The 20,479-nt window shown below is 34.9% G+C and overlaps 3 protein-coding genes across 3 annotated transcripts; 1 reads left to right on the forward strand and 2 right to left on the reverse strand.

Moving 5' to 3' along the window:
* Nucleotides 1-6,483: 6,483 nt before the first annotated feature.
* On the reverse strand, nt 6,484-11,364 carry Vps35 (Vacuolar protein sorting 35). The gene is made up of 12 exons (XM_090158379.1): nt 11,244-11,364; nt 10,611-10,809; nt 10,411-10,534; nt 10,157-10,342; nt 9,877-10,093; nt 9,519-9,809; nt 9,311-9,459; nt 7,776-8,139; nt 7,589-7,711; nt 7,344-7,523; nt 6,895-7,278; nt 6,484-6,834 (listed from the first exon to the last, which is right to left on the reverse strand). Exons 1-12 carry the CDS (start codon nt 11,313-11,315, stop codon nt 6,655-6,657), a joined length of 2,469 nt encoding a protein of 822 aa, XP_090014505.1. The 5' UTR covers nt 11,316-11,364; the 3' UTR covers nt 6,484-6,654.
* A 1,008-nt stretch (nt 11,365-12,372) lies between these two features.
* On the forward strand, nt 12,373-13,780 carry LOC149926551 (aurora kinase A-A-like). The gene is made up of 4 exons (XM_090159560.1): nt 12,373-12,576; nt 12,651-13,037; nt 13,095-13,475; nt 13,534-13,780. The coding sequence occupies exons 1-4, from the start codon at nt 12,544-12,546 to the stop codon at nt 13,627-13,629; spliced, it is 897 nt and encodes a 298-aa protein (XP_090015686.1). The 5' UTR covers nt 12,373-12,543; the 3' UTR covers nt 13,630-13,780.
* Nucleotides 13,781-14,075: 295 nt separating this feature from the next.
* On the reverse strand, nt 14,076-19,697 carry dre4 (SPT16 homolog, facilitates chromatin remodeling subunit dre4). Its single transcript, XM_090158152.1, has 21 exons — nt 19,523-19,697; nt 19,258-19,359; nt 19,023-19,187; nt 18,906-18,965; nt 18,602-18,841; nt 18,121-18,536; nt 17,869-18,058; nt 17,727-17,792; nt 17,531-17,671; nt 17,123-17,238; nt 16,976-17,058; nt 16,842-16,912; nt 16,647-16,774; nt 16,434-16,569; nt 16,243-16,369; nt 16,057-16,175; nt 15,675-15,989; nt 15,273-15,442; nt 14,948-15,210; nt 14,805-14,873; nt 14,076-14,748 (listed from the first exon to the last, which is right to left on the reverse strand). The coding sequence occupies exons 1-21, from the start codon at nt 19,589-19,591 to the stop codon at nt 14,465-14,467; spliced, it is 3,330 nt and encodes a 1,109-aa protein (XP_090014278.1). The 5' UTR covers nt 19,592-19,697; the 3' UTR covers nt 14,076-14,464.
* Between the last annotated feature and the right edge of the window lie 782 nt (nt 19,698-20,479).

Below are 20,479 nucleotides of genomic sequence, written 5' to 3' on the forward strand. Positions count from 1 at the left end.
CGAGTGACGACTCTATGGTAGCTAGTACCTGCGTCTCCAACCGCTAGTACTATAATAATTGGTTGAGATTTACAAAGCTTACGGATGGCGAATTTAACACGTTAACCGTCTTATGACCGAGACTTCACGTCAAATTTTAATTGTCAATGATAATGAGCGTCTTCGCGATTGAACAGAAATACGTATCAACAGAGATTGTAATATAGTCATTTTTTATTAATTTAATATAATATAATATAATATAATATAATATAATATAATATAATATAATAAATAATATTTAATAATAAACATTTTTATTTAAAAGAATACTCGACTTTTACACAATTAAAAATACTTTATTACAATAAAGCACTACATTTTTCGACGTGCTCTCACGTCGTCGTCAGGTGCATAACTGATTTTTATTGTGGGTTAAGGAAAGTACGAAAAAAAGAGGACATAGAGTCAGAGCTAAGATCTAAATGTGTAGAAACACTGGAGAAAGAAAATGCAAAATTTAGATGTAAATCTAATCTGAGCAAATAAGAAGAGTTAGCTCTGAAGTCGCTTAAGGCCAACAAATCTAATCTGTAAAGCGGACAAAGGGGGTTGCATCGTAGTTCTAGATAAAGACAAATACGATACAGCCATTTCTGAAACCCTTAATGACAGCACTTATACTCCATTGAAAAAAGATCCGTCAAAAAAGTTCCACGATAAACTAAAATCTGCCATTAACTCGTGCTTTAGTTTAACGGACGAAGAAAAATCTCGTCTTATACCCTGTCGCTTCGACCCCCCTAGATTTTATATATCGCCAAAAATCCTATAAAATTCCGGCCCATCATAAGTAATATAAACACATCAGCAAGTGGGCTTGCAAAATGGATCGTAAATAAATTCGGCCACCTAGCGGACATCAAGAACCCCCATAGAATAAAGAACTCAAAAGAACTCTTAGAAACCCTGAAAAAACGGAGGTCCTAGATAATGAACGGTTCGTGTCGTTTGATGTAGTTTCACTCTTCACGAACGTTCCAATAAATGAAGCCCTAGAAGTTTTTGAAGCTCGTCTCCGGGAGGGAAAATATGGGGTAATCGAAATATCTGAAACTATTATGTTAACTAGATTGTATGTGGAAAAATCGTATTTTAAAGCTAATGGTGAATTTTATATTCAGAATGAAGGCTTAAGTATGGGCTCTAGCCTAGCTATCTCCTTTCCTCTGTGAGCTATTCATGTCGGCATTCGAGAAAAAAGCCTTGGAAAAAACACCCTTCCCGATTACTTTCTGGAAACGCTACGTCGATGACGTATTAGCAAAGTGGACCCATGCATGGTATAGAAAACCTTGCTATTTTTCTAAAATTCTTAAATGGACTCCATACCCAAATTCAATTTACCCTGGAAGTCGAATGCGGCAACCAAATTCCTTTTCTTGACGTACATATAATTAGAAATATACAAGAATATGAGACTAAGGTATATCGAAAGCCTTTCTCGATAGTTAACCCACCACACGCGACGTCATCGCATGCAGAATCTTAAAAATATTCCGCTTTCTTTTCGTATGTCAATAGAGCCTTAGAAATATGCAGCAATGATACTCTAATTGAAGAGGAACTAAATTTTATTAGGGTCATAGCCACCGATAGGGGTTTCCCTTTGGAGAAAACAACTCGTCTAATCGACAAACTTAAAAATAGAAAAATAAATTTAAACAACACTAAATAAAAATTTGATATTAAAGACAAACCATGTATCGTGTTACCGTTCTGTCATTACCTAGTCGGAAGGATAAAATAGAGACTTATCAAAAGAGCGGGGTTTATGAAATCCAGTGTCAAAAATGTCCGATGAGATACGTGGGGCAAACCAAACGCAGTTTGGGAGTCAGAGTAAACGAACACAGAGCAGATATGCGATTGAATAGAAAACACAAAGCGATACATTCCCATTTTACCAATGTGGTGGACACTATGACTTTGATAATGTAAAATTACTAGCTGATTTAAAAAATTCAATTGAACTTAATATTCGCGAATCAATAGAGATAGAGAAAATTAAAAAACATAATTTAAGCATAAACAAAGAAGATGGTCCGAATTCGGTCATAGCTAAACAATATCTAACATGTTTTTTTTTTAATTAATTTCTTCAAACATCGACGACGCGGCTCGACAATAAAAATCAGTTATGCACCTAACGACGACGTGAGAGCACGTCGAAACATGTAGTGCTTTATTGTAATAAAGTATTTTTAATTGTGTAAAAGTCGAGTATTCTTTTAAATATCTATATACACAAGAAAAAACGCCATTTTCAATTTAATTAATAATAAACAATATTTGTTAATAAACAATATTTAATAATAAACAATATTTAATAATAAACAATATTTGTTAATAAACAATATTTAATAATAAACAATATTTGTTAATAAACAATATTTAATAATAAACAATATTTGTTAATAAACAATATTTAATAATTATCTCCTGATTTCTATCTTTGGGGCCATATCAAGGACTTAGTATAGAGTAGTATCACCTCGTAGCTTTGGCTATGGCCGCCATTTTAGGCGCGTTTTTTTCTCTATAGGAAAAAGCATGGGTGACGTTGCGTGAAGTAGCACTGATACTACTCTATACAAGACTGAAGTTCGAGACGTTGAAGACCTACGTCAACGCATAATTGACGCCTAGCTGCGACACAATCCGAAACACGCCAGAAATCTTTCCGAAGACGCGTCCAAGCTTGGCTACACGCCAATGGGGGCCATTTCGAACAACTTGTGTAATTACAATGATCAATGTAATGTTGTTAGGTAACAGTACATGTAACCTCTGAAAAACCATAAAACAAAGAAATGAATTTCTTACTGTGTCTCTTGGTAATTTAAATCCCTTTGTCATTATTTTAAATCGTAACGATAGCATACTTCTAGATGCGAACGCTTAATAAGCTTTTGCAAATAGAAATTTTTATTCAATTATCTCTTAAGACGTTACTCCTTATTACCATAAGTTAATGATACCTCTAAGTAGACAAATGGTTTACAGGTTTACAGGTTTATTTATTGCCGTATATAATACACTCCTTTATAACAGAGCGGCTCCTTGTGGAGCTCAGCAAAGAAATTAAGAATACTGAATCCAAACAAAACTTATACCATATTAACTAGTTGAAAGAAAGAAACTAAGTTAAAATTAAGATGCCTTGAATAACCAAAGAAAATGAAATTAAAAGTTAACAATGTTAAATAAACACATGAAAGAAAGTGGACACCGGGACGATTTTGCACCTCTGAAAGAGAGACTGGGGGAAAAACCAATGAAATCGAGAAACTGAGAAACTGAGGGGGAAACAATCTAAAAACGTTGGCAATTAAAGGTTTTCTCTCCGCCACGTAATTTTCTGCGTCTGCCAAGAACTAAGAATATGACTAATCATACAATGATCCCATGTGTCATTACTTAAACCCAACAGTTCAACCAGAGGTTTATCTTTATTAACGAGCCTCCATACGCTTATGCTTACATCAACCTCGGTTTTTGGACACTCTATCAAAACGTGGTAAATATCTTCCCTAGTCGCACCACACAGCCTACATTCTGGAGAGTAAGGACCCAACTCAGATTGTCTGACCCCGGTTAGAAGTGACCCAGTTCTTGCCTGAAACAGTAACCCACTACTGTAACTACCGTCATAACAGCTTTCCTGTTGTGGTTGCTGTTTCGCCGAATAGATATTCAGGCTCCGTTTATTACCCACCTGACTTCGCCACAGGGAGGTTGCAGAGTCTCTAATTTCCCCATTTATGCAGTTAAGCCACTCTCTATATGATTTTGAAGTCCCTCTTGTTGTACCCACTCCGAACGTTCTATCAAGCTGGGCCACCCGTTTCGTCCACCCTGTTTCGTATCCATTGCCTCGTATGAAGTCGTAAACTTGTTTGACTGGCCTATCCTGATCCATAAAGCGTAATCTACCCAAATACTTGATTTTACTGCGGTACTCCCGGAAGGCCATCGTGGACCAGCCCATTTCCCCTTGGACAGCCGCATTTGCCGCAAAAGGTCCAGCATTCAACAGGGCCTTACCTAGATCGCTCTGGGCTCGATCAAGGCAATCAACAACATTGGTACTGTAGCTAAGGATTTCATTTCCATATGTTAGAGCAGGTACCGCTACGGCCTTCCATAGAGTCCGCCCAACGTAATACTTGTTGTATGAGTAGGTAGCTAAATTATTGACCGCCCATCGTAATTTTGTACTTTTGGCTTTTAATTGACGCTCCATGGAACCCTATGCTGCCTATGGCGGATATGCTTGTCCAAATCGACCTATGTCTCTCCGTACTGCGTATCAAAGTAGCCTTAACATACACTTGGAACTGCCGAAGCTGACGTTTCTTTAATCCCGTTTGGTGCAAGGCTAGCTTGAACTTCCCCAAACGAGATAACTTTCGGTATTCCCTTAGAAAATTCGTTCCCCCCGAAGAGGCAAAAGAACGTTTTTTTTTGCTATTGGTTTATTTCTCTCAGCCCAATATAGTTTCATTCTCGACCGCACAGCGGCGCTGGGTCCGAGATATTTTTCAAATCTTCCATTTTCGCGGGAATCGGAGAGACAAGATTTGACATCACATTTTCTGGACAAAGATTCCACCTTGAAAGGGCTTATTTGTCTACTTAGAGGTATCATTAACTTATGTTATTACTCAAAGAACACGAATTTCTACTCATACCAAACTTTTAGTTCTGAGGACATCTTGAAAAATTGGTACACAAGACTGAAGTCCCCAACATTGACGACCTACGACAACGCATTATTGATCGCTGTGAAACTATTCGCGAATCGCGACCGAAACGGGTCTAGATGAGGCAACGGTGCGGAAAAGTATAAGGGGTCTAATTACGTCAAGCGTCTGCTTAAGTTTATAACTTGCTAGCTTCCACAGTGCATTTTTGACCTCCGATGAGTAGCTCTGCCCGCCGCCGTTAGGAAGCGTAACCATAGTTTTTGGTCGCGAATTCGTAACACGAATCGAATCTTCAAACCGGTTCAAGAATGATTTGCGTGTGCCCAAGGTGATCATTTTGTTCATTTTGTGTAATTCAGTGAAATTTGTACTTATGACATTTTAAAGAAAATAAGTAACTTTCTTTCAATTGAGGTGGTTACAATGAAACATCTTGTTATTGTTAATTTCTACACGTAGAATACTTATTTCAGTTAATACTAGGCATAGTGATCGTTTTCTTAACTTTTTCGATAACAAACCAAATGCTTAGTAAAAGGAAACAATTGGGTCCAAGGAATAATAGAAATTGCACATTTGCGCGTTTTTTGACGTTTTGGAGGGCAATTTTTAACGGCCAATTACTCGGATACGGTTCCATTAAGGAAAACGTTTCTTATGACCTTTTTTATATATTTCTTGGTACCCAAAACACACGGCTGTAAATTTGTGCCAGACTTATCAGAAACACCCTGTACGTTCTATTTGCGTAATCGAATATGCTTCGATAAATTTTACTGTTCTTGAGCGCTCTGAGATAGCTCAATTTCGATAGATCGAGATTGCTCTCAGAGCAATTTATTTGCATGTATCAACCTATGGTATCAACGCCCTCGGAGCAATTTTTTCGCGTGTTCTTTTTCCGCTCGGGAATAAAGCGCACGAATCTTCGAAACATTTCTCTCGATCGACATCAATTACAATGCCAAGGGGTCAAATGAAAAACTCTAGAAAAGTTTGAGCGTTTTATCTTTGATATGAAAAGGAAAAGGTCCTCAGTGGAACACACAAAAAACTTCGGTAGATATGTTTAGAGTCCTCTTAAAATTCTCTAGAGCAATTTACCGGGCCATTTTGGAACAGTGTAATGGAAAATGATATTTCAATTTTGGAATAAAACCATGTGGTTTCCCCCGCTTATAGCCTTTCCATATAACTGCCGCCCCGATCAACTTTTCGTGTTTCATTTGCGTGACTGGATCTGCTCTGATCAATATTCGTGTTTCATTTATTGCTCTTGAGCGATCTGAGATCTCTAGAAGTAGAAAACGATCTACCGACAAATTTTTTCACGTGTCCCTTTTGGCCTTTTTAGCTTGATTATAAATTTAAACCATTTGAGATCACTCTCGGAACAAGTTTATTGCATGATCTAACGCAGTCGGTCCGCTATTAATCTTATTTTTTGTGTATTCCTTTTCAACTTGAAAATAAAGCACTAAAATTCTTCAAATCGAGCGAATGCCGAGGAGTCAAACTGAAAACGTTATAAAATCAATGAAGAAAGCTAATTATACCAAAAAATTTTTTGCGAAAACCATATAATTGCTACCAGGAAATTTTATTTGGCTTTAAATACAATATTTACAATTTATTGATGATTGCAGAAACTAACAAATATATACATAATTTAACATGATCGATAAGTTTATAAAGCAATTATTATTGTAATAAACTAAAATAATGAATCTAAGCATGGATTTTTTAGAGATCACCTATATCTTCTTATCTTTATTTTTAAATTTAACCACTGTCACTGTCAAAGAATATCTGGTTCAAATACAACAAAAGAAGTCCTGTTTTGGCAAAAACTACTTTGAGAAGACACAATTTCATGATGATTATAGATTTAGAGTTTTTTTTAACTTCATAAAGTTAAACCGGCATAAGAAGGACCATCACCTTCAGGGTTTTCCAAGTGATTTCTAAGATGCTCTAAAGTATTGGTGAAATGTTTGTTTATTTGGTCAGTTTCTTCATTGAACTCTAAATTAGGTAACTCCTCCCTAATCTTTGCAATAAGTTGATTCAAAATAAGAATTGTAACCTATGTAAAACAGTGTTTTTATTAAATATGATAAAAACATTTTGATAATCAGCTAATTACCTGGTCATTTCCCTTCTCATAGTAATAAATATAAGTGTTCAAAAGTTCCACAAAAAGCTGGACTTGAACCGATGAATCCATACACTGATTGGCAATGCGAAGCCCTCTTTTCAAATATTCCACCACTTTTTTGCCATCTCTCAACTCTTCTCCATTTGTATCTTTCGTTTTTCCTGACCAAAACAACTGCGTGCAAATAGCGACTCCCCTACACTGATCAGGTTTCTTTAACAGTTTAGAAGCTGCTAAAAAGCATTTGGTTCTAAGGGGTTCGTGGTTTTCTTCACTAAAGCATTTTGTTCGTTCTATCGTGGAAATAAGCAACGTTATTGCGGCTAGTTGGGCTTTACTTTCCGATATTTCATCTTCATAGAGTGAAAAGGCCTAAAATTATATAAATTATGAAACTACTTAAAATAATTGTTTGATTGTTAATTATTATCATTTACCTGAGAAACAAATTCGTAAGCAACTGTTTCGTGATTTTCAAATCCAGTAACACCCGCAGCAAGTGCGCCTTGCAGGAATAACCTCAAAGGTAATTCTGCCATTTCTGCTTTAATTAAAGCGCTTATGGTTTGATGACAGTACTGAAATATTTTTTCACACTTTTTGTTCCATTTATCATCCTAAGCGAATTTATCAAAGTGTTTAAGTTATTATTAAAAATATGTATATCTGACAAAAATCTTACCTCTTCACTGATTTCTTTGTACCTAAAAGCTAATCTATAAGCTTGGAATACTAAAGGAGGCAATGTATATCGTATTCTTTTGTTCCCACCACTTCCAAAGTGTTTCCTGGCAGTTGTTAGTATCTTATCAAAGAAATTAGTTTAAATTCAACTTTAATGATACTAGAAAGCAACTAGTTTTTCTTACAAGATATTGTTGATCAGGGTTTTCAGCCTGCATTAAGTTAATGGACCTTCCCATCAACCCTTGTTCCTCTGCAAAATCTTCCTGGTCTTCCTCCTCAGCTGGTTGATCAGGCTGATCTTGTACAAGCGGTGAGACCAGTGTAAGGATTTGATCTACTTCCTCTTGGGTTGAGAAGACAGTCTCGTTTTCAAGAGCGTTGTACATTAAGAAGGCTGACATGGATTTACGGCAATGATAGTCGCAAAAGTCAATTAGAGCCCCAAAATGCTTCAACTTCAAAACTGTCAATAGATTATTGTAGTTTTGGACTAATATTTTCAATAGCCTTTGAAGCTCTCTGGCCAGTGGAGTTGTATAGTCAACCCTTGAAACAAAAATTATTGTACTTAAAATGAAAAACAGTTAAAACCATGAAACTATATATTTATACACTTAGAATATCTAAGGATGACTATGGTGGACCGGACGATTCTTATAGAATTGGTTGTGAGATTTTTTTAATCACACTGATTCACAATTAAGACTTGGATTCAACAAAAGTCAACATACCTAATTTGAACTTTTTAAATATTATTTAAATGAACTTATTTTTTATTTTATTCATGCAGAATACTATAAATTTTTCAACAACATCAGTGCGAGAACAAATAGGTGTTTCTATAAAATACAGAAAGTCACGTGAAAATATATTTTCCTATGTCACTAGCTAAAATTATCGATGATAGAGAGCACGTGCTGGAGTCGATAAGGATTTTGAAATATAAGTCTACGTGCAAAACATGCGTACCAATTAAATATTAAAAAGCTTCAGCTTGTGATGCAGAGATAAATATTTTAAACTTTCAATTTTTTTATTTAACGGAAACACCTATTAGGAATTATTAAATAATGTTTTTGCTAAAATTATTTTTGAAGTGAGTGTCACCAATTTTTTCTGTGGTGGCAACAGCTTTTTAGAAATGGTGGCCAGCCAATGTAATACAGATAACAATATAATGAAAATATGTATTACACCTTATATTCAACATCATTTAAGTCCCACTCATTTCTTCAGGTGCAATAGCAGTACAGTGGCATCGGTGCCTTAGAGATTCTAAGTGCATACCGAGAGGCAGATCACACCTTTTTGGGTGCATACTTAATCGAATTAAATCCAATTAAATGTATTAAACTTTTAATCAAATTTAATCACATGTTAATCTGTTTAATCATAATCTAATTTTTTGAATATATTTGTTTAAACTGCGATTTAATCAGCTTAATCGCATTTTAATCAATTTAATCATAATCAAATTTTTGAAATATATTTGTTTAAATCTCAATTTAATCACGATCAAAATTTTGGAAAATCGAGATTTTATCAGTTTAATCACCATTTAATCATATTAATCGATATTAAAATTGGCATAATCACTAAATCAATTTAATCGTAATTTATTCCATTTAATTGATCAAGGGTGCAAACTTAATCATTGAAGTGAACTGCCCCTCGGTGCATAATATATATTTTCCTGTAATAAGTTTAGCGTACTTACTTTCCAATATTCATGTTCCCAAATATTTCAACTGTTGTTTGAAGGACTTTATCGACGTAGTCAACCCTATCTGGATAACATTTAAGGGCCAGATTTATCAAGGAAACTTGTAGAGAAACACAATCCTCCGGTGGCATGTCTTGTCGGGACTGAAACACACTTCAGTTAATAAATTCTGAAGACTTTGTTTTCATAGCGCAAAACCTACTTGAATAATTTGGGCAACTTGTTCAGAAAATATATCAAATAATTTAATATCATTGGGAATTCCAACTCCATCCTCTCTAGTTGCAAAAACCGCCAGTCTGTCTATGAGTGCTATGATAATATTTTTAACATTAACATGCTGATGGAGCTCAGCACAAGCTCGCAGGAAACTGTTGAGAGTTTGCAAGTGAAATTCATCAGGGAAAACTTGAATAACACACTCCATTAGATACTCCTGGGCAATAGCATCACGACAACTAACGGCTTGCTCCAGTATTCCAGGTAAAACCATCTATAATGGAGGATATATTTTACCCCATACATAGTTTTTAAAACCCAAAAAAAAAAAATTACATTACCTTCTTGTATCTCTCCATATCAACGCATTCAAGTTGGGAAAGTCTAACTAAATTAGTTCCGACTAATAAACGTAGCTCTTGCCTCTCTTTTTCACGCCTATCCTTCTCGCGGGAATGACCCTGATGTTGCATTCGGACCCAGAGCTTATTCATTTCAGCAAAATTCATCAAAATAAAATCAATGGAATCCTTAACTGTTCCTGACATATCAGGATCTCTACAAAAACAAGAATTATTTACAGAGCAGCCACTAACCAAATCAAGTGATATAATAAATTACGGGGTATTCTCTTCATCTGTATCGGGTAAAATATTTCTTGTACTTTGAAGAAGGTAGTTTCTCAAGAAAAGCCCCCTTAATGGGTGCTGAACACCTCGACACATTTCCACCAAATCCTTCAGCAAGTCTTTCTTTGAAGATTCATTACTTTTCAAATAAACTATGCCAATCGTAATAAGCAGGTATCTGGATAAAATTTCAAATCTTAATATTTCAAAATATCCCATAGAATTTCAAAATTTACAAAGACTTACAATCTAGGTACAATGTTCCCCGCATATTGCACAAGTTCGTACAGATCAGCTACTTTTCTGCCCTTCTGAAATTCATCAAGTAAAAAAATTTCCAAGTGACGAAGTTCATCCGTTACTGCCATGTCTGAAAATTGATTTAAGGTTCCATATTTTATGAAATTGTAACCCTTAGAAATGCAGTCTTTAAAAGTAAAGGATACAGAGTTCATAGTAACTCTTCGGACTCAAAAGAGATGTCCTAAGTTCCCCAAGAAAGTTTGACGCATGTTTCAGAGCTTCCATAAGTTTTGCTTTGTCCAAGCATCTTTTCATTTGAAATGCCTGGACTTTCACAACCCCCAAAGCCTCATCTAATAACTTTTCTTGCTCTTCTTGAGGTGACAACTGAGGTGTTTGAGGCTGAAATTAATGTTAAAATTACAAATTGAAAGGGTAAAATCTATTAGTAGGGGTAGCTCAAAATGGCCAACCTGAAAATTTAAAGTAGGAACTCTACGTTTTATACTAATGCAAATATTGTTATTTCTTGGTTTATCAGGATGAGGTAAAGGATAACTATTCATAATTATTAATAGGATTTAAAGGACAACTTTGTTTTTATCAGAAAGAGGTCAAATTAAATTAATTTCCACTGAAAACTTGATCAGAATCAAAAATTGAATTTTTATCTGTAAAAACTGGTCTTATTTTTTATAAATGGGTCACCAAATTTCCTTAATATTGTATATACTACTCTTAGGGGCAAAATGCGGTAAAATGAAGCAGATATTTTTTTTTAAAAATGAGATATTAAAAATTTTGGAATGACAACACGCACAAATATTTAAACATACCAGTGTCACTTCATTGTTTGCACTGTTTGAAAGTTGTCTGACAATATTTTTAACGACTGCTGCTTTAGCCATATTTCTATTTCAATAAATTTTACTGACTTTGCAAATCATAATCTAACAAATGGAAGATAAGTAGTAAAGAAACTCATTAATGGAACTTGGATCTGCTACAAATCTTGGGTTATTGTACTAGGCAGAGCCTAGTCTAGCCCACATTATTTGGTGAAGGGCATTGAAAAAGATCAAATGATAAATGAATAGTGTAAAGTAACAAAATTTTTAAGATTTAATATAGCTCTTCCAGTGTTGTTTCTTACTTTTACAGGTGTTAGAGTTGTAACTAGGATTAATAATAGTCTCTACTATTAATAATCAAAGGTTGTAAGGAGATTCTGATTTTCTAGTGTGTGTGCAAAGATTATACTAATAATAAAGGTGCATCTTGCGCCGTAGAGAAAAAAAAATTCTTATTTTTATTCATACAATTTTAATTTATATCTATTGGGAGCACTAACGACGTAAGTTTTTTTCTATTATCTATTACAAGACTTAAGTTAGGCTGAGGCAGCTTAAGAAGTTCAAGAGATGATGATACAAATATCATATAGATATTCCCTGAAGAAGGAACGTTGAGTAGCATTTTCAAATAATAGTGAATTTTAAGTTGTTTGGGAGTTTCATTTTTTAATTATAAGCGGCTTATTAAGTTATTACTTTAATAATCTTGTTAATTAAATTTACCCCACGTCCCCACCCCCTTTTCAAGAAATATGACAAAGGCCTGAACAAATAATAGAAAATGAATAAAACCGGTCAGTCTTTGAATTTTAAAATTACAAAAGAAAAATATTTCAACTTACCATTATATAACTTTAGGAAGAAATTCTAACAATATTTACTATTAACCTTGATTAAACACGAGTGCATCGAACGACGCCCCAAAAATTGAATGTCTGAAAATTAATGGTGGATGAGCGTCTGCTACTTTTAGTTCTCTATAAGCAAAAATAGATGGCGCTAATTCCTTATGCCTGTTAAGGATGTTCTCTATTTCTATTGGTCGATGAAACGATGATATCAGTGAAAAAAAAAAACTCAAGAGAATGCAAGAATTTGAAATTAAAAGCGCCGTTGACCGTTGGGAAGGTTTAAAAAAAGAGCAAAGCCAGTCGCTTTCTATTCATTCTTTGCTGAAGACCAGTCAGAGACGTTAAGATCAAATTGAACTTTCATTAAGCTCTCTATTTATTTAAGTATAAAGGATTCAGTTTTAATAATATCAGAAGTTATTGCGGTGAATATGAACAAAGAGAATAACCCTACTTCATCTAAGGTAAGTTAATGAATGCTACCTTAGCATAATAGCCCCCCATTTACGCTCTACTTCTTTTTTCTTTTGGTACCAAGAATTCAAGTGCTGGCAGTAGCACAAACACAGAGGGAGGAACGTCTAGTGAACCCAGAAAAAGATGGAGCCTAAATAATTTTGATATAGGCAGGCCACTTGGGAAGGGTAAATTTGGGAATGTCTACCTAGCAAAAGAAAAAAGTAGCAATTTCATTGTGGCACTGAAAGTCCTCTTCAAGACGCAGTTGCAAAAAAATGCTGTGGAACACCAGCTTCGAAGAGAGATTGAAATCCAGTCTCATCTCCGCCACCCAAACATATTACGCCTTTATGGCTACTTTTATGACGATACCCGTGTATACCTCATTCTCGAATATGCACCAAGAGGAGAATTATATAAGGAACTTCAACGTATTGGTCGATTCCCGGACAAAGTGGCAGCCAAAGTAAGAATGCCATTGTAAATTTTGGGAATCTGTACTAAACTTTTAATTTTTTTTCAGTACTTGAGAGAGCTAGCTGATGCTTTAAAATATTGTCATAAGATGAAAGTAATTCATAGAGACATAAAGCCAGAGAACCTCCTACTTAGTTATCAAGGCGAGTTGAAAATTGCAGACTTTGGTTGGTCTGTCCATGCACCATCTTCACGTAGGGCTACCATGTGTGGCACTTTGGACTATTTGCCTCCTGAAATGATAGAACACAAAAAATATGACGAATCTGTGGATTTATGGAGTTTGGGTGTCTTGTGCTATGAATTTCTTGTTGGCAAACCACCTTTTGAAACCAGCTCGATGCAAGAAACCTATAAAAAGATTTTGAATGTTCAATACCAATTTCCCCCTTATGTTTCATTTAGTGCTCAAGACCTTATTACAAAGGTGAACTTCAACATTTTTTTAAATATCTATCCAGTTACTAATTTATTACAATTTATAGCTTCTCAAGAAAGTTCCTTCGGAACGCTTACCATTGGATTGTGTCTTGGAGCACCCATGGATTGTAGAAAATACATTAGCCCCTCTTTCCTCTTAGACACCCATTCTGTTGCGTTTTAAATAGGATTTTCCTTTTAAATTTTCCTAGTTTTACATTTGATGTAATTGATTGTAATATTTTTAATTGAACATATATTTTAATACCTGTACATAAAATATCCTTAAATAAATATTGTTCTGAAGAACAACTTTTTTATAACTTATTTAAAAAACTTGCATAGATTGAAGCAAGTCATTTGGTTGACTTGTGAGCCCTTTAAAGAAATAGTTTAGAAACACAAGTTCTTATGAAAAGCAGAAAAACACATTTAACAGTAGTCGATTGAATGATCAGGCTTCACCCAGTGTGAAAACTTGAGCTTGAACCCTGTCTCCTCTTGCATAAAGAAATTTGTGCCTCTTCACTATATTTATAGAAACAGCATCTTTGGTTTTTATGCTTACAATAGTGTTATGATTAAAATAATTTATCATTGCTTCATATATATTTCAATTCGAAGTTTTATTTCTGCAGCACAGAACCAAAACATAAATACAAGGTATCATGACAGGCCTGTTTCATGTTTTCCATCAGTTTAGATATTAACTTAGTTAATGAGGAAAACGTTTAACACTGAAAACTGTACACACTGATGAATTTTAACAAAACAGATTTATCTCCCCCCTCCCCAATTGATTCAAATAAATGTGAAACTTAAGAAAATAAAATATTAATTTTGCAGGCATGTGTGTATTATATTTACAAGTTCTAATGATAATGACATTTAAGGTCTGTTTACATTAAAAACAAAAAAATGGAAACGTAATAATATAGACTCGTACTTAATAAAAACCCAAGAACAGTGTTCATTTGAGGTCAAATTATTACCCAATTACTTCCTTTTTTTCTTCGGTGTGTTTTCACTGCCTGATGTCTCACGTCCCCGCTTGTTTTTGGAAGACGAAACCTTGTGTTTATCATGCCTAGGGCTACTGTGAGAAGATTTCTTGCTACTGCTGTGGTTGTGGCTACTGCTACCACTCTTGGACTTTTTACTGCTACTACTACCACTGTTACTTTTGTGGTGTGTGGTGCTGCTGACTTTGCTGCTACTGATTTTACTACCTTTCTTACCTCTTGTATACTCATCCCTGAATTCGTTTTGTTCTCTATCAGCTGAGAGTAATAAATAAGTCAGTTAAGTGTATAATGGTTTCTACAATCTAAATTACCCATTGCTGCTTCTTCTTCGAGTTCAGACCAATCTTTACCACTTTCTTCACTGCTACCTTCTCCATCAGCTAATAACATTATAAATTTTAGCACCAATACTTCAAATACACTTTCATGTCACATCTAATATTTATCAAATTACCCGATGAGGAGGCATCTGAAGCATCCGAATCAGAATAATCTTCACTTTCACTTTCTTCTTCATCATCCTCGGTTTCACTCGGATTATATTGGTCATCCTCCGCTGAATCATCTTCCTCTTCTTCACCATCACCATCACTATCAGGATCCAAAAACGACCAACCCCCATTCTCAAAGAAACCATCCGGATCATCCGTGATGGTCTTCATAATCTTAGTCCAGTTCAAACTCTGTATTCCTTCTGTGTAACGAATGTCACAAGAGCTGTAAAGCATAAATAGGATTAAATAACTTTCAAAACTATATTATGCTATTAAAATGCTCACTTCAGCCATTCTTTAACATGATCAAGCATGTTCATCGGAATAGCATTAACCATGGCAGTTTTGCGATGATAGTCTTTGAAGACGAAGATCATATCGAAATTCTTCAGGTGAAATTGTACTCTTTCAAAATGAACAAGTTCCACTTCTTCCAAAGTAATAACAAAAGGGGGCTGAAAAAAAGAAAAAAAAAACACATTATTCAAATAGTCTATATAACAACTATAATAAAATAATTAGAGCAAAAACACGAGAACAACCAATGGTCTAGAGAGTGAGGAGTAAAAACGCGAACAAGTAAAGACCAAGAAGTGGGGAGAAAACTAAGCTTTATTGGGGAAAAATATGCGGTACTTCGGCCGATAGGCCTTCAAGGCGAAAAACTTTATTAAAAATAATAATTACCCAATCAGTTAAATTAACGAGGCAGCCAGATGTGGGTTGCAATAAAACTGTGCTGCGATAGGGAACACCAGGGTAGCCTAATTCCCGGAATGGGGTATCAAATTCCACCTCCTGTTTGGTCATTTGTTCCACCTTGTCACAGAAAGTCTTAAACGCTGTTTTAAGTTTTTGCCTCATGTCTCTCTCAGCCTGTTCAGCAGCAAGGTCATCTCGATCATGCATGTGCTGATGTTTGCCCAAATCTGTAGTGATTTCTCCAACTTCGGTGTAAAATTGTACGTCATTGTTTCTTCTTTTACCAAACATGATGGCATTCTAACATAATTTTGAGTTTAAGATACACCATTTGCACAAAATACAGAAACATGATCGAAGTTCTCACTTTTAACGTAAAATGCAAAAGAATGATCATTTCACCATCACACGGTTGGAAAAAAGCGTGTTTTATGTTGTTGTAAAGTAAATCAACCTTATCACCTCTAACTGATGTAAACCTAAAACCTATCGAAGTGTGGTGATTGTTATAAAGTGGATTTTTCGCTTATATTTAAAATGTTTTAAAGCCTACCATTGGTGTGCGCTTCTAATGTACCCGATATTCTTTTGGAGTAAATATTTGGGCGGATATAGAGATCTTTCAGCTTAGGGTTTCCTTTGTTAGAGCTCATTACCAAGGTATCTTGTTTCACAATACCCTAAAAATGTGCCAAATATAAAAAATATTCCAGTTATAAAAAGAAAGTTAAATCACCAACATACTTCTTTCTCTCTTTCTTCAGCTTCCCTGGTTTTGAATTTTTTCTGCACTTCCTTAATTAATCGAAAGGCAGTGTTCAAATTGGAAGATGGAGCTGATATTTCTCCAGGCTCCTTTACGTTTGTGCTTCGATAAGTACTGTTTTAAAAAAAGAAAATAAAATAAATGTTATTAAAGAGAATATCGGGAAAATAATTGTACTTGATTCAACTTACATTTCCTTTAGGAAAGTCGCATCCGGGTTAGGAAATATGTTGCCTTCGTTTCTGCCAAGTGCAGATCCAGGATGGAAAAAGTTGACCCGGAGGTATGTATAATCTCCTTCAACAGACTGACTGATGTTCTGGATATCAAATGCAGCTATATTTGATAAATTCTGCATCTTTAAGTACAACTAATTCAATACGAACCTTAACAGTTGAAATATGATATGGAACTGGCACACCAAATACTGGCAGTATAATAGTTTCATACTTCTTATCTAAAATAAAATAAAATTTAAATTGACAGTTTCAAAAACTTCTTAACATTGCAAAATACTAACCAACGTAAATTTTTAATTCCTTAATTTCAGGTTCCCTGGGAATTTGACCAATGGATTTGTAAGAAATATTGGATTTGCGAACCCTACAAATGTGTAATATTGCAATAAATTTTCAACTACGTTAAGTATTCACGTTTTAAAATGTACTTTTCTTCCTTCTGAACACCCGTTAATGAAGCCAGTCTTTTTTTAGCTTGTTCATTCATCAATTCCGCTAACTCCTTTTGGTGAACTTTACGCTTCTCTTCAGCAGATGCCTCGGTCTAAACGGAAAAGTGACTGGTTAATTACCAAATTTTAAACACGTAAGTATAATTTACACACACACAACCAGAATATGAAAAATAACACAATAACCAATATATACAGACTCAAGAAAACCTTATTCATCTCACTTACCATTGGATACTGAATAGCAAAAAGGGGGAAAAACTACTTTTAGTAACTAAATGTACAAAATATTTGAAATAAAGTAAAGACAAGCTCAACGGAACGAAACAGAACAGTAAAGATCACGCAGCCAGATCACTAGGATGGAAATAAAATAGTTCTTACTCTCAGCTTGGTATCTACGAGCGCAGTTCTTCGGCCTCCTCTTCCCAAAAACTCATTGGCCACATTCTTAGTTGATAAAGCAGCCTTTGCTGGAAGTTTCTCTTCAATTTCATCTTCTTCCTCCTCCTCTTCCTCTTCATCCTGCAACAATTATTCATATATAAAATGTATTTAAGTTAAATAAAAAAGGGCTTACCTTCAGGAAAATGGCAATGTTTTTTAATTTCTTTTTGTTATTTGTAAGGATTGTAGCGGAGTTGCCCTAAAAAGCAAAAATTTTATCATTAGACTAGATTCTTTGTCTGTAAATTGGAAAAATCGTATTACAATTATTATACCTCATTTACAAGAATGGTATCACCGATAAAAAGAGCGTATGTTTTAGCATGTTCATCATCTTTAGCATCTTTATTTTCCAAGCCCGAAAACCCAACACAAACATTGAAGACCATTCCTTTTTTGACAATTACATTACACTTGGAAGTTATTAATAGGGAGCTTTCTCTGAATTCAATACCCATCGCAAATCTACCAAAATATATATAGATATATATATATATACAAAAAACAGAACTTTCTATCAACCTTACCCAACATTTTTGGTCATTTTATCCACTAGTTCTTTTCGATTACTCTCAGTATAAGATAAGGCCGCGTTGTACACGTCACACAATTTAACACCATCTTGAAGAGTTTTCAAAATTTCATCTTCAAGTTCCGTTAAAAAATTGTAAATGTCTTGTTGTTCTTGAGTCGGGTTCACAAGCAGCGTACGAACTATGTTTGAGCAGTAGGATTTATAACGAACGCCTAAAGCGCATGTGATGGCGCCGAAATGAAGATTATTCTTATCACTAACAACACTAAATTTGAGGTTGTAATGTCCACCGGACTGAATAATAGCAGGATAACACAAATCAACTTGGTTGACGTCAACACCGTGAATGTACTTTTTGTCACTGATTGCTTGCTCAACACCCTCTGCCAATTTCGAATGTTTTACTTTCTGAAAATGTTAAAATTAATGACTGTAATATTCTATATATTTAATGAAAGAATATCAAATGCTACCTTATCAGCATCAATAATTTCCATCATTTGGTCTCTAAGGTATTTGGTGTAAACATCTAAAGTAAGTTGGCAAGCCCTCTTCAATATTGCCACTTCTGTGTCTTCCTTGGGAGCCATTATTAGAGCTATAGAAGCACTGACATCCACAGTTTCAAATTTCTCAGCTACAAAAATGCCTCTCCACGCATCCATAAAGTCACCAGAAAACCTATCTTTAGCAAACTCTCCAACTGTCTTTCCCTGCACATTTATACAAAATAATTGAAATGATTTGCAAAATTTCTAATATTGAAAGCCAACTAACATCTTTGCTGTTTTTAATAGCATCAGTTAGCTTTTCAAAGTTTGCCTTATCTTTATCACCCTAAAAAAAAGAATTTATAAGAAAAAAGCCCAAATTATTGAAATTCATGTTTTATACCTTATCTCTGACAAGTAATGTAACAGGAGGCACTTCCGTTTCATTTTCTTTCCCAGAGTCTATTTGTTTCAAGAATTCTACTTTCTTTTTACTGGCAAGAAAGAAAATTCCTTGCTCACATATAATCATGATAGTGTCAGTTAGTTCATATCCAAAAAGCCACGTCTAATAACACAAAATAAATTTATATTATGGTCAATGATAAGCCAAGTAAAAATATAAAGTTTGATTAAACCTGTAGTGCAGTAGATTTACTGTAAACCACATCATCATCAGTACCAACTGCAGAAACTAATGCATCCATTTTTGATAAACCATTGCTGTTTTCATCGGCATTCTATACATTGAGTGAAAAAGGAAATAGGTATAAGTTATATCATAAGATAAAATATTACAAAGGCTTAACTTTCCATTATTTAATTTCCAATACAATACTTAAGATATTTTACATTGTCTAACTAAGCCTTGTACATAATTTTAACTAGATTTGAAACCCATACCTTCCAAGCGGTATACACTCTTTTCATGCGCCGGTAGAATGCTTCTTTATCCACCGTTAAATTAGCCATATCTATCAAACTTATTTAATTCATTCAAATAATAAAAGTAAATCTCTCCCAATTAACGAAACGCAAAACTGGCAGGACAAATTGAAATAAATTTCAGTATGAATCGCAAAATGGCCGGAGTGGCGGGAGATTGGGAGAGCAATCACAACCAACAACCCCATTCTAAGCGGACTTACAAACTCGTCATGTAACCAGCCTTGGAAATAACGGTGGTCAGGTGGTCAAAGACCATTTAATTAATTGCTCAGACCAGTTTATTTATTCAAAATTTGGGGGGTCACTGGTCACCGTGTCCAGTTTATTAATTCGAAATAATAACAAAAAACAGAAGGTGACCAGTTTAATAATTCCAAAAAATGGGAGATGACCTATTAATCCAAGGTTTATATCAATTTCTATGTACAGCGACTCCGCTGCCACACGTCGAGGTTTTATGTAGAGTCCATTCGCTCGCATCCCTCGAACGAGTTGAACTGTCTAACCCCCCTCTGGCCTCAAACCCTCAATCATGGACTCTAAATTAAATGCCTCAATCCTCTAGTCTCACTTTCCCCCGAGTACGCTAGGCTACCTGGCTACGCGGTAACGGACCGGGAACTCTGGAGTTACGGGGCCCAGAGAAAGAGAGATAATAGAGTGTTGTCGTCTTATACGATTTTGAAAACTTGTAACGTCACAGCTGTAGTGTTAATAGTGGCCGCCATGACAGTTACCGTTTTTTATCAATAGGCAAATTACAACGGTGACGTCGCAGGGTTTCAGACGACAACACTCTATACGGTAAATTACGAGAGTCTTCTAGGCTATGGTAGTAGTCTTAGGTGAGATAGTACTATATTGTACTATTCATGTGGTACTCATAAAATAAAGTTAACTATTTTGAATACG

Source organism: Leiobunum rupestre, chromosome 9 (genome assembly GCF_980474605.1).
Source record: "Leiobunum rupestre chromosome 9, qqLeiRupe1.1.hap1, whole genome shotgun sequence".
In the NCBI taxonomy this organism is placed as follows: Eukaryota; Metazoa; Arthropoda; class Arachnida; order Opiliones; family Sclerosomatidae; genus Leiobunum; species Leiobunum rupestre.